Here is a 14,967-nt window from a genome sequence, read left to right as displayed (position 1 = left end):
GAGAAAATCTTAAAGTGAAGAGAGAAACTAGTCACTTTTAGCTCCAGTAAATAATCCAAAACTGTTGGAACTAGGCTGTACATAGGGAAAAGTAGAAAAGTCCTCTCTTTGAAGATGCCAAATGCACCCTCACACAAAAGCCAGGATCATCCCTTTACCTAAGAACAACTGCTTTGATACAGAAGTGTCTGCCTGAAGAATAAATGTGTATTCAAAAGGTTCTGAGACAATCTTGTATGAAGCAGCATATAACTACATGATGCTCTATGCCTAGATTTCATTCTTCTGTTTTCAGTATGCAAGCACATAAATAAATTTGAGATTAAAAAATCTTTAGTCAATATCATCCAATTGAACAAAGAAGAATCAGAAATAAATAATGGCTAAGAGTAACAGCACTGCTTGTGGAAGCTGAAGGTTCTACTCCTTTGACAGTGACCTATCAACTGACTACCGAGGCAGAGTTACTGGGTTATCCCATTTCACTGGCGATGGGCAGCCACCACAGGCAGCATCTCAATGAGATCAACAGTGCTGCAGTGAGACCAAGTAGAAACAGACTTTATCACGTTGATAATGATCCACAAGAAAACAAAGGCACTTCTAATGAGGAACTTAAAACTATATGAAAAAACATAACTGTGAGGATCAAGAGACATGAACAAGTTGCCTTCTTGAACAGCTGAAACATGGGGCACAGTCTCTGACCTTGAGATTTTGCGATTCAACTTTCTCAGCTCCACTTTGGATCTTCATTGTCTTTTCTCTTCTAGGACCAAAAAAAATCTCTGCAGACTTATTGGGGAAACAACAGGAAAGACAGATTCGACACAAAGAAACTTGTCTGTACCAAGACGGACAAAGGCAGTCCAAGGTGTCTGATGCCAGCTCCAGTCTTCAGAATCCAAAGTGGCCTCTCAGTCTTCTGCAGCAAGTAATTCTGCAAATACCGCCCTAGTCCCCACACGCTCTAGACTTGAAGGAGAACGGTACTGATCAGACATTCTTCTTGACAAGTACAAAGGCAATTTGCTTTGAGAACTGACTCCAGCTGTCACAATTGGCATGTGACCAACAACCTACCAAGGAACAGTGGAAAGCCCCTCAAGAAAAAGGAAAGTACCCACGGTCCACAGCTTCCTCATTGGTCTCCAGCTTCCTCACAAGGGGAAGTGGAGGGGCAGGCACTGATCTCTTCTCCCTGACGACCAATGATAGAACCCGAGGGAACGGCAGAAAGATATGCCAGGGGAGGTGTAGGTTGGATATGAGGAAAAGGTTATTCACCGAGAGGGTGGTGGAGCACTGGAACAGGCTCCCCAGGGAGGCAGTCATGGCACCAAGCCTGACAATATTCAAGAAGCATTTGGACAACATCCTCAGACATATGGTGTGAATTTTGGGGTTGTCCTATGCCAGGACAGGAGTTGGACTCGATGATCCTTGTGGGTCCCTTCCAACTCAGGACATTCTATGATTCTACCAAACACCGCACAGCTCAGGGAGAGGAAACAGTTTGCAGCAGCAGAAAATTTCAACTCAGCTGGTCACTGAAAGAAACAGAAATGCTGCTGCATGTGTACCATAGTGCAGGATCATAAAGACATAAAAATATATCTTCTACAAGTACTGCAAAAGGAAAATCAGCTCCAATATTGAGCAAGCTGGAGAAATGTACACCAACAATATACATGTACATATGTATTATTGTTTGAAAGATCAAATGCCTTTATTAGCTAGTATTTCATGACACTATTATCAAATTAAGAGCAACCTTTAACTACAGATTATTAAAGTCAAAAAGGAAGAAGAGAAAAAAAATGTACCTACCAAGAGAAATGGATAGTCACAATAATTCATTGAAAATATTTCACTAAATCACTTTAATTATGAAGTAGCATCCACAGACACACAAGAGTACATTCTCTCAAGAAAGCAATGTCAAACCACAAAGAATGCACTTGTGGAGTCAGATCCCTTCTTTCCCATTCCTGCTTCCTCTCAAAACCACGAATTGTTTCTTCTATGCCCAAAAACTTTTCAACTTCTGATATGTGTTCTTTTTTCCCCATTTTTCTCTTTGAAGAAACTTAAAGGCAAAAGATGACTGTTAAAATTGTTCTCTCTTTCTGATTCGGGCACCTTAGTCTCTTCCTTCTTTCTCCTCCCAATATGCTGTGTTTTTTATCATTGGGGGATTTACATTCCATGCTGATGTCCAAAAGACCACATATGTACAACCCAAACACAGAGGACTTTTGATAATGATATTCTACTTCTGATTTTGGTGCGGGTTTGATACGTAGACAAAGGTACCAAGCACTTTAAAATGTCTGTCCTGTCTTCCTGTAAGTTTTGGTGCTCAACACCCTGCAGAAGTGTGCTCATGTCTACTACCGACCACTTTTTTCCATGTGTAGTTACCTGGCGATATTATCACAGATTCCATGACCTCCATATTTTGCAGGCTCCACTGGTGCCCCAGCCTTTCTGACCATAATTTTAAGGGTCAATCGTTTACCCTTCATACCAGCAGCTTCAAGTCTACGTTGGATTTCTTCTGAGAGGCTCAGAAGGAAAGCTTCTGCTTCCTTAGGCTGAAGGGGAAAAACAACAAAATGTTTAGATAATTACTAGTTTTCAAATATTGAAGTTAAATCATTAAGGGTTAATGCAATCCAGATTATGTAAACTCAAAAGAGCAAGCTGACTCACAAGCAACTGTCTTATTTAACTTGAAGTGTTTTGTTGACATTGTAGGTTGCTAAAGTTAGGTGAGATGGTAGATTCCTATCCTAATGCTGAAATAAGTAGGACATACTAAGTCCTTTTGGAAATAAGTCTTTAAAAAAAATGTACTTAGAAACCCCAACACAGAATTGCAAGTGTAACTTTAAGCACACACCTAGAAGATGAAGAGCGTAGGGCTTATAAGAAAAATCTTTTTCACCATGAGGAAAGTCAAGCAGCGGAACATGTTGCTCAGAGAAGCTGTGCAGTCTTCATTCTTGGAGTTTTCCAACACCAGACTGGATAAAGTCCTGAGCAACTGGTCTGATCTCATAGCTTCCCCTGCTTTGAGCAAAAGGCTGGACTACACAACGTCATGAGGTCTCTCCCAACCTGATTTATTCTGTAATTTCTATAAATGCTTAAGTTCTCAACAAAGAGCTGAGTTATTTTTTAGCACAATTCTGTCAACAACACTCCCCCCACTACAATATTTGTAAAAAGTCTAATAAAAATGTTGTACTGGAGCAGCTAGTGATGGTTTCAGACACTGGCATCTTTTAATAATCAGCATTTAAATAAAAGAGAATGCTAGGTGCTGACAAACCTACTGCAGTTCTCTTTTTCTGTACCAGACTTGTATAACGAATGCAGAATAGCCAGCTAATTTTGTGCAAGCTTCTTTTCAGTCCAATACTTTTGCAGTCTCTCCTCCCATTTTATCGTTTGGTCTCCTACTTCTTCATTTTCCTCATTTCTATTTGGTGGCTAAGATGGTGCTCTAACAGATCAAAGTGTAAGTGAAAATAATCAGAATATGAGAAGATTTTTCTACAGCTGAAAGAAGTCACTGCAGAAAAGAAAGTTCAAATTTACCTGTGTAAACCTTATTCCATAGTTGATTTCTGCTGAAACAGATTTTCTTTCTTTTTCTGTACGAACAGGTCGATCATCCAAACCACGACAAAATCTATAGAGCATTTGTCCTGTTTTAGGACCAAATTCTTTTTGCAGTTTTGACATTGAAGCACACTGCAGATCTCCACAGGTTTTAATTCCCAAAGAAGCCAGCTTAGATTCCATTGTCCTGCCAACTCCTAACAACAAAGCAATTAGTTCTGTTAACTCCACACAATTCAGAGCGAGTCAGGTTTTGAACAAATAAAATCTGTCTTTTTAAACCTACACTAGGTCATATCAAATTAATAAATAAATATACACCATAAAAAATAAATTCCACTTGATAAAACATGGTTCAAATGGAAACTTTTGCTGTCTTCACCTGTATTTCTTTAATCTGTTTTATATATTTAGTGTAAGATGTCATACTGCAGTGTGTTTCTTTATTTCTGGGTAAAATGTGAATGACTCCTGCTTGCAAATCTTCTTGACAAAGTACTGTCTGTTACAGAGTATATAGCTCTGAACACCACAACACTCAGTCCAAGGAGAATGTCCAACATGTAATATGTTTTCCCATCACATACAAGAGATTTAATCTAAAAGAAAACCAACAAATATTTTTACTACTTCCACTGCTTCCTAGGTAGAAAAATAATATTTCAAGTAGAAGTGATAGCATACCTGTATCACTTGTGCTTTGAATTACCAAGCACTGGAAATTGTAGGTATCCATGGCAACGGCACATATGTAAGTGTGATAAACTTAAGTATATTTCTGGGTTTTGGAGAGGTGGCCTGTTACTTCCGAAAAATATTACTCCTATGAGTTTACACTACCAAAGTCAGTGAAAGTTAGAAATCTCAGGTAATCAGCTTCTGTCTTTCATTATCTGTATCTTTGTCTAGGTGGCATTACTGACACAAATACTAAGAAGTTTTTACTATGAACATGCAAGTGAATTCTGAAAACTTTAAAATACTCAAGTCAAAGCACAGTACTATATAATTTTCTGGAGGAAAAATATCTCCTAAAAGTTATGCCAAAGAGAAATGGTGCTGTGCTGTAAATTATGTTTGGCCATGGAAGGGGATACACAAAGAGAATTTCTGGTAAACCTGCACCTGTCTATGCATGCTATTCTTTTCCATTTCAGTGTCTACTGCTGCCTATTTTTTGTTTCCCTTCTCTTCTTTTTTCCTTAAACAGAGAAAACCACTGTTTTGAACATTTAACACTAAATATGTGTGTACACATGCAGGCTGAGCTCAGCTGATCACTACATAAATGAGTGCTTACTCAGCACTTTTTGCACTATGTCTGTGTCACATTATACTACTGAAGTATTGAATAACAATAAAATACAGAATTACATGCCAGGAAACACTTTAGCTTACAACTCTTTCAAGTATTTTCCTGTAACAATAAAAAAATATAATAAAGCCTGTTTTCATACAGGTGTATTCCGTATGTCCTTACTGTTTATCACTCTCCCAGCACAGTAACTCCAGTTCCCTGTCATCTCTCTGTGAATCCTGCTATGCCTTGGAGAACCTCCCTAAAACCCGTGGGGCAGAAATGCTTCTTTCCTCCCCTCCAGCTTTCTCCTTCGTCTTCTTTATGTCCACAAGCATCCCACTCAATCGCTCCAGTTCTCCCTTACTGAAATATCCTTCTCTCTCCTATCTGATCAAGGAATGAAGGACAGAAATCATGTACTCTGCTATACATATGATGACTGGGAACTACTGCCAAAATGTACAATAGTTGAATTTTGCCTGCCTGTCCCTCAAAGGAGGTACTCATTTGGATCACTCTCCTCTGTCAAGCTGTCATTTTTCACAAAACTTGTGGAAACATTATGTCATTAGAACTTTTATCTCTCAGTAAGATTTGGCTGAAACTGCCAAACAGTTCATAAAATTATTAGTACTGTCATACTTGCAAATTATAAATCATCTGTCACAATCATTTCTTCAGACAACTAGGCAAAAACCAGTCGGAATTTGACAAACTTGTTGTTTTTATTTAAAAGAATCAACACATTCTGTCACAGTTTGCAGTATACCATTGACTAAATATCCTTACACAAAAAAATAATTACCTGTGTAGCAAATGCCTAATGTGTATTCTAAGGCTACCTGAACCAAAAACTGCCTATAGCTGGATGCAGAGCATAACAGCAGTAATAATCCCACAGCCCTACTTTCCACCTTCCTCTCTATTTATCAGCCATTCTAATACAGCTCATGCTGCAAGCAAAAAACATTTCTGTAGTTTGGTAACATTCTTCTCCGCCAAATTTTATTTCTTAATTTTCTTTCTGTCCTTATGCTCTTCTAAATCTCTCAGAGTTTCTTAGATGCAGCAGAGATTAAATAAACTTCTCTTTCCTCTCTCTTCTTTTTTCCTTCATATACTCTCTGTTTTATTAAGGCATCTGTGCTATTTTTTCCAACTCCTGACCTCATACACTCCTTTTTAGAAAGAATACTGTCATGGGCTAGTTCTCAGTTCTAAGCAAACCCTACCTCTCTCAGTGATAAGTACCTGATGTTACTATTTTATTACATTCATTATGATACAGCAAGCTAGCACTCACTTGAAATGACTCATCTAAAGAATTTTATTACAGAATATAAGGTTGCAAAACATACTAAACTCTGAGCTTCTGCCACAGATCATGCTGTGCGAGCTGTAAAATTCTTTGCTTCTCAAAGATACAAAAAGGTCACAGAGATTCTTTTCAGGAATTTCAGAAATTTTCAGAAATCAATGTATCTTCTTTTTTCAGATCATAACCACAGAATAGCATCTAATCTTGTCTGATCCAGAACACAGATTTATAGCTGAAAGTGTTTTAACATCAGGAGGCAAAACATCCTGTAAAAGAAAGGAGTACCTGGAAGACTGGTGACAAGTTGCCCTCTGATAAAATCATCCACTTCCTCAGGTTTTAAGTGATACTGTCCATCTGGTTTTGCTTTACGAGTTGCCATTCTGGCCAGCAGAATATTGGAACCTGTAAAAACAACAAATTAAAGTACGTCTGTGGTAACTTCTGTCTTCTCAAGTAGAATGTCGCAGTTCAACAGTCAAGGCAAAAATGCAGAAAGTATAATCTTTTACAAAGAATTTAACAAAATCTATTCATTTATATTTGCAGTATCTATTTCCAAAATAGCAACTAGCAGTATTTGTGATTACAGCAGTGAAACGGTAGTGGTAGCTGCAATTGCAAAGCTAAAACCAACTAAAGAAAAACTCACCAAAAAAAAAACCCCAAAATGACCAACAAATAAGCGCAGGACACTTCACTAAGAACACTGAATTTATTTGTCTTGGTTATGTTTCACACATGTAGAGGTACAAATAAACAGTTAAGTGCAAATGGCCAAAAATTTAGAAGTGTAATATTTTAACACTGCAGAACTTAAAAAAAAAAATCCATTGTGGTCAACGTAAATAATACTTAGGTGACAATTCTATCAAGTATATGTGAAATACTGGAATTAAGCTAATATTTGGGCCTGAGTGTTCACTAAAAAAATCCAGTGACTTTATTAAATGATTATATGCACTCATAAAGTGTGGTGGGAACAAGACCTATTTCAGCATTTTGTCTTCCCTGTTTACAGGCTTATTCATGCCCAGCCAATAAGATCTCTGAACTGATACCCGAACAGATTCATTATCGCCACTCTGTTCTAAGTTAAACCCTGTTCTAAGATAAAGCAAACTAATAAAAGGTATGGGGAATTCACCACTCTCAGCACTGTGTGTTACTATTGCTCTTCTCCTCCCACCTACGTTCACTTTCTTTTTGTCAATTCTAAAATTTCAGTCAATAAGAACAGTAACAGTTTTACATGAACTATTTCTCCTGAGAGGTTAAATTGATGAAACAATTAATGACAGACTCCTCATTCAATTTCCTATTTAACTTTGGAGATGCATGTTTTGTCTATGGAGTACTGAATATTTCTGATCCTCTTATTTATCAAATATACCAACATAGCCTCTAATACCATGGAATCTCAGTGATTTACCTTCTGCAATGTATTATTCTCACAACATTGAAGTAAAGTAGGAAAAAACTAATACCTCACTTAGCAAATGAGAAACCAAGATACAGGACGTTTATAAATGAGTGTTTAATCTTTCACTAGTATTGTTTAAATCAGTTTAGTTTAGCCACTAAAATATCTAGGGTAAAAATTAAATTTATTCAACTGGCATAAGCACGTCCTTTTTAATTTATCTCTAATCAGACAACAGTGTTCAGAGGAGATCTCAATAGTGTAACAGTATCTGTTCAGATTTACATTTTATTATATTGGTACAACTTTCCCATTGGGCAACATATAAATCACTTACACAAGATGCATGTTTCTGGCAGACTATGTTTTTGAAATAAGGTCTCTACATTCATGTAATAGTACCATTGTTTCCTCTTATTTATTTACTTAATGATGAATTACGAGTGAAGAGACAAAGTCCTGGTAGTGTACCTACCATACGAATTTCTAGAAAGGATACCAGAATAATTTTCCCATATCTCACACAAATTGATTATTAAAAAAAAAAAAAAAAAAAAAAATCGCTCATAGGTATTTGTCAATCAGTAAGAGAACTATGTAAGTAAGTATGCAAGTAAGTAAGTATGTATGTAAGTATGTAACAACAGTAAGAGAACTATGATACCAGATTAGAAAATAACGCTTTAAAAACTAATCCTGCTCTTTCTAGAGAAAAAGCAAACATACTAAATAAGCATATAAGAGAGATTACAAATGTGTTTCAATTCAGAACAAGACACAAACAGGAATCCAGGGAATTACAGTCCCTGTACTATGATATCATAAGAAACAAAGGAAGAATTCTGCTTACACTAATGAATTTCAGATTGTCTCACAAGTGGATTTCATACACTTATATACACTCAGTGCATTTATTTACAGATACTCAACTCTGGTATTAATTAGGGACAAAAACAAAGGAGAAAGGAAGGGGCCAAGTGAAAAGAAATCAAGGAAGTCTTTTAAGATGTGTGATTTCATATACGATACTGACTACAAATCACACAAATCGTTGCTTTCAATACCTTATAATAATTATGCTAAATCATGCCACCCTATAAACTCCTACTGCTATCTTTGATAAGGAACAGAATCTGTGCTCATTTTTCTCTTTACTGGAAAAACAGAGTAGCATTTCATAAAAATGAATGTAAGAATATAATACAGATGGAATTTTAGAATACTGTTCAGATAACAAAGGAGAAGTGATAGCAATTTTATAAATTTTTGCTTAAAACTTTCCTCTTGTGAAAATTTTCTTGCATTTTTATTTACACTAATTTAATGTAAATGGCAATATATTCCATATCACACAAACACTTAAGAGTTTCAGCAATCTTACATAGCTTTGATACACCTAACAATAGAAGGCACTGCTTGTAAACAGAAATGAAATAAGGTACTTACCCATCCCAACAGAAGCAGTGCATTTAGTTTGGGCTTTGATTTCGGTGCGGATAGCATTTGCAAGTTCATCAGGAGTCAATCTGGTCTCTGTAATGATTTCAGTGATATCTACTAGTGCTTCATCACAACTGACTGCTTCGATGTTATGAGTATAGCTATCAACACAAAGTAAAGGAGGTGAAACACCAGCAACAGCTCACCATCTGTTAAAACAAATATGTAGCAAATAAAGTCTTCCTTTTGTGGTGGCATTTCCCTGCTTATTTTGTATTACACATCGCTTATTAAAAATGCTAAAACAGCAAATTACAGTAACACTATTAATGTAGGACTAATTTCAACATGCATCATGATTTAAAGGAACAGCGGGAGAAGGAGTTGAATACTTATTTTTCATTGACGGTAACGAATTTCCAGTTTTGTTCAAGTGCATTTTAAACTAGAAAGTAGTTTCTAATAGATGTTACTCCAATAACCCATTCTGAAGTTACGCTAAAAAATCTCTTGGAAAAATCTCACTACTAAGCAGGGATCTGCTTCTCATAGTGTAATCGATAAAAAATTTAACAATGACTCCTTTGGAAGTCAGATATTGACTGTTTACAGGATTTGGCTTCAAGGTAAAAGAATGCTCAGAAGCAGCACAGTGCTCAAAATAACAAAAATACTACAAAAGGAAGATCTCAAATAGGAATGGCTTTATTGAAGCTGAGGAGTAACATGGAGATGAAAATACTAAATTGAACAATGGCATTCAGCAGTGGCAAATAAAATATGCTTGGTAACCTTACCATGAAAGATCATGTAAACAAACAGCATATGTTACCTTGCTAATATTTCGTACACTGTCCGTGCAACTTCTTTGTACGCATCAAAATCATATGAAACTGCTTGAAGATTTGGACACAACTTTTTTGCTTGGCCAAAAAACATTCCATTCTTTATGCCGACTTGTCTAAAATTAATTAATACAAAAAACCACAAATAAACACAGTACCAACTTTTCCACAAATTAATATGGGGTATTTCCAAACAAAGTATTCGTCTTTTCTGACAAAAATGAATTATCAATAGAAAGGAATTTAGTCCAACTGCTAGCAATTTAATAAGCAAAATAACTGAAAATAGAGTATTTGAATTAGCTGTATAGTATTCAGCCACGCAGCATAGACAGCCTGCCTTTGGGAACATGCTTAAGACAAAGTCTCCAGAAAGCACTACTTGCTGTCTTCTGTTTCAAATTAAAACCACACATATGCTACAGTGACTAAGGTAACTGGATCTTATTTTCCACTGTGCAAGATTACAAGATTATGCTCCTGTAATAAACAAACTCTAACTTTTTGAGATACAAATATAAGCCTGCTTATCCTGGCATGCTTGAAAAAGGTTCCAATGAAGGAATAATTTCTGGAGTATTATTTCCATCAGGGAAGAAAATTGTATTTCCAACACTGTGCTTATATTTATAACAAGTTGTTTCATATTCTGAACATTTATAAGCTATGTTACTGGGGATTGCTCAACATAATCCGTGCAAGAAATGGTTTTAAGTTTAGCAATCACACTTAGTGTCTGATTTTAACTAAAACCTTCAGTAACGAAGTGTTCTTAATTCCATAAAAGAATGCAATTTTGATACAAAGAAGTGAAGATAACATTATGAAATCAACAGTATCACAGTGAATGGCATAAGGTTTTCCTTAATAGGCTTTGTTTCAAGTAACATGTAGGTTAGGTTGAGAGTTATTAAGCAGTGTTTAAAAAGCAGCAGCATCCATAGGGAAGACCTTATGTTAAATTCTAACAACCTATATAACTACAATTTTTGAAAACATTAAAAAAAAACTCCTCTCTAGATAAATTTAAAGGAATTGACTTGACAACTGCTATTTTTGGACATTTCATGCCTATTTGTATGAGATTTTCAAGCAACCTCATAGGTAACTTTTACCTACCTGGCTTCATAACTACAAGAAGCTATTTCAGCCATGGACAAAACAGTGAGATTGAAGTCAGCTCCATTCACATGTGTGGAATCCGGATGCTCCCAGACTGATGAGTCCAGCTTATCAGGTACTCTAATTTCTGCTTGGAAAATAATATTTGTATTTGTTTTTATGTTATGTTTCTTAAGAGTTCAACAGAATGAATAAAATAAAAATTACGGATTTTATTTTTTACAATTTCTATACTGCTACCTGTTGGTGAAGAGGTTCTTAATACTATATTGACTCATATCATGGTCCAGAAAAAAAAAAACAGACCCCACCACATAGTAATATCTCTCTGTAGATAGGTCAGTACATATTACTGAGAAGAATATTAAGCTGCAAAAAAATTCTGTTTCTGTTTTCCCCCAAATTACTAGACAGCAGCTTGTTGGTGACTACATACACCATACTGTAAAATAAGACTGATCTCAGTTAGCTTTAATGACAATAAAAATGATCAAACACTTGAGGCTAACTGCTACAACCATATCCTGTAAAGAAATACAAGACACTCAAAAATTTACCAACTGCTTGGCTGAACAAGAAGACACTTGCTACATTCCTTTTCACAAAAAGCACAACTACCACCAGAACACAGAAATTAAATTCAGAATACAAACTCACTTTTTATCATACTTACGTTTTACTTAAAACTATTTTTCTAATTACCTAGATACCATAAAGTCATTTTTAAGAAGTGAAATAACCAGAATGCTAATTAGCTCAAATTGAAAAAGACTAGCTAGAAACTTATATTTTCTTTAACACTCTTGTGGGGATATTAATTGACAAAATTTCTCCTGTAACTTCCTAATAATTCTCTTATTAGGATATGTCAACTTCTTTCACGTATCACCATAAACTTATCTTGGATCAAAATGATACAATTACAAATACTGCAACCCTAAACTTAAAATGAGACAGACCATCCCTGCTTCTATAAAACTTTACTGCATGCTCTTAGATAAATTTTAAAGAGTCCTCCAGGCCCACTGCACACTAGGTACTAGAACAGAATTCCAGGACACTGAACACTGGAATCAAGTAAAGCACTTTCTATTCCTTTCCATTTTGGGTTTTCACAGTATGTAAACCTTGAAAGATATATGCCTATACTCTAAATATAGATCAGCCTGAAAAAATGGCTAGATGCAAAACCGACTGTGCCCTCCCAAACTCCCCATCAGAATCAAAACAACAAGGTGTCATACAGACAAAAAGCTCCTATTTACTTAAAATGAAATCAAATACGTATGTTATAGTTCTTTTTCATTACTGTAGTCTGTTTAATACCATACACCTTTGTAACATAATAAACAGGGAGTTTTCTTCAGAGTGCCACAATGCCTAATTATATTTCATGGTACTAACAACTTACACATTGACAATTTGACTGAAAGGAAACATGGAGTTATGTGCACATACAAGTAGTTACCAGACCAGAGAAAGTGCCGTAATGAGTGAGTGGAGACAGCAGGGGTAGAGCCTGACTCATGTGAAAAACTGCTTTTACTCAGAATTTCTGCTAAATTTGTGCACCTTTTTATGTCTTAAATATTTTAATGTATGATGAGCTCAGTAAGTTACCTAAGATGTCTGGAACTGAAAATTAGAGCAAAATTATGCCCCAAATAAAGATAAGAATGACAAGAACAATTTCTTTAGTCCATGCCTTCCTGTGCCCTGGCCTGAGATGATGCTGTCATCTTGTCTATCTTCACTGGACTCGTCGACTTTTTCCACATCGCAGCAGAGCAGATCCCCCCATGAGCTGATGGAGTCACTTCATGTGAAATTCAGGGCAATGCAGAACACATTGTCCTCAATGGAAGGCAAGGTAGAGAACCTCTCATCAAAAGCTGGGAAACTAGACAGGCACATGGTGAATGTGGAGCAACGGATGGAGAAATCAGAGGCCAGGACCCAAGTCTGTGAAAAAGAAATCGCTGAGAATAAATCTGTGACTAATATGATGGTTAAAATCTGCTGCTCTTTAGAATGAAAAAAAGAGATACTAGGGTTGAGGGAAAGGAAGCCTAGAAAACATTCACATCTTGGGCATCCTGGCCATGGAAAAGAGACCCCAAACTATGAATCCTGATTAACATATGTTAATCTTCTATCTTTAGAACAGGAATGTTAAAGATGACACGTATGCAGAGAAGTAATTTCTACTACCCAGAAAGGCTATCTCCAGTTTGGAGATTTAGGGTGAGAATGACAGCAAGTTTTTAAATTTAAAAGTTATACATTTTTGGATGAATTCGAACAAGAAAAAGAAAGTATTCAATAAAAGATTCAAGATTCTATTGATACTAGATATTTGTCCAGCAATGCAGATCAAAGGCAGGAACCAGTATCACTAAAGAAGTAATTTGCAAAAAAAGAAGTAGCTGAAGCAGCAGAATTCAGTATTTGGTCAAAAGTGATTCATAAGGGTTTGTTTTTGTTTGCTTATTTGTTTGTTTGTTTGTTTGTTTTTTAATTTGGAACATTTTTTCTAATAAGCAAGACCTGGAGAAGGCAAAATCAGAGAACAGCCTGGAAAGCATGAAGCATCAAAAAATGAAGTGGGTTCCATGTTGAAGCATGGATGTAAAAATACGCTCATGTTCAAAGTTGGTCCCAACTACCTTTTTATTTCACTTATATAACATGTCCCCAAACAGAATTGTGTATATTTAACAGCGTAATTTAGCATTCTGTATTTTTGATATTTTAGAAAAAGTACTTTTCCATGTGATACATGTGCCTCCTGGGCCGTATTTACCTCTGGCATGGCACAATTAAACACACACTGTGAAGTGTTTCACATACACTTTCTAAGATACTGTGATGTTAGAAAAGCCTATCCTGCAATTTCATCTTTTCATCTAAGACCGTAACTAACTGTAATTTCTTTTCCCCAAAAGGAAGACAAGCCATGTACTTATGAGAATGCAAGTAGATACAACAGGGTGTATTTTTTGTTGATAAAAACATTGTACATGGAGATAAAAATTAATGAAGAGACTAAAAAATATTACGAACTGCAGCTAATGAGATAGAGACTATAAAAAGAGTGTTAGGAAAAAATCCTTTCACCAAAACAATAGGTTGCACAATCTGACTAAGTATCAAGAAAGAAAGAGCTAGCTGCCTCCCTGTGTGCAAGCCAGTGAGATTGGATGCTGAAGTTAAAGAAATGAATGTGTGGATATCCAGAAAAAGCAGCTGCAGTAAGAAACTGAGTTTGTTACACAAGGCTGAAATCTGCTATACACTTAAGCAATAACTATAGTAGAAGAGATACTACTGAATTTGTGAATCACAAAGAACATGCTAGATATCAGCTAAACTTCTGTAATTTAACCGCCTCACTCTCCAAACATCACTTGATTGTATGAAGTCACACCCTTATCCAGTGTAAGATGCTAACAAAAGTTACCAAGTCACTGTGTAAAACTGAACTACCAATAAATAGTTCATACATAAGCTATACTACAGAAAATCCAACTCTATAAAAACCATAGCCGTCTTTGTAACGCACTTCTACATGGCATTGCAAACAACAGAGCAGAAGCGAAGTCTGGAGCATCCTGAAAAGCCCTTACAAAGTTAAAGGCCAGTGGGCTCCACAAACATATATTCTACCTCAGTTTTGAAGTGTTCTTAAACTACAGCAAAAAGACCAATAAAATGGCATCACTTCCTGTAATCCCTTGTTTCCAAACGTCTTTGAAAATTGGCGGAATTTATTAGTGTTTGGTTTTTTTTTTCCTAAAGTACTAACATTTCAGAAACAACCATGGAAGAACCACCTGCCTTTTTCCACCTCCCGTATCATCAAAATAACTCACTGAGGTGCAAACTTTGT

At 36.0% G+C, this 14,967-nt stretch overlaps 1 protein-coding gene across 11 annotated transcripts in view; it reads right to left on the bottom strand.

The window, feature by feature from the left end:
• Nucleotides 1-14,967, bottom strand: part of REV1 (REV1 DNA directed polymerase) — a 64,082-nt gene that overhangs the window by 17,785 nt on the left and 31,330 nt on the right. For 7 of the 11 annotated variants that reach the window (XM_082334603.1, XM_082334599.1, XM_082334607.1 and 4 more), the window contains 6 exons: nucleotides 11,076-11,208; nucleotides 9,944-10,072; nucleotides 9,118-9,272; nucleotides 6,534-6,653; nucleotides 3,607-3,827; nucleotides 2,425-2,597 (listed from right to left, as the gene is read on the bottom strand). In XM_082334603.1, the coding sequence (XP_082190729.1) occupies nucleotides 2,425-2,597; nucleotides 3,607-3,827; nucleotides 6,534-6,653; nucleotides 9,118-9,272; nucleotides 9,944-10,072; nucleotides 11,076-11,208 (931 nt within the window). Of the gene's footprint in view, nucleotides 1-2,424; nucleotides 2,598-3,606; nucleotides 3,828-6,533; nucleotides 6,654-9,117; nucleotides 9,273-9,943; nucleotides 10,073-11,075; nucleotides 11,209-12,698; nucleotides 13,016-14,967 lie in introns of those variants that run through there. The other 4 variants (XM_082334600.1, XM_082334609.1, XM_082334608.1 and 1 more) reach the window with 4 other exon arrangements.

Source organism: Platalea leucorodia (genome assembly GCF_965183815.1).
Source record: "Platalea leucorodia genome assembly, chromosome: 2".
Taxonomy (NCBI): domain Eukaryota; kingdom Metazoa; phylum Chordata; class Aves; order Pelecaniformes; family Threskiornithidae; genus Platalea; species Platalea leucorodia.
Note: the sequence above shows the minus strand (reverse complement) of the source record. Positions and strands in the feature narration are given on the sequence as shown.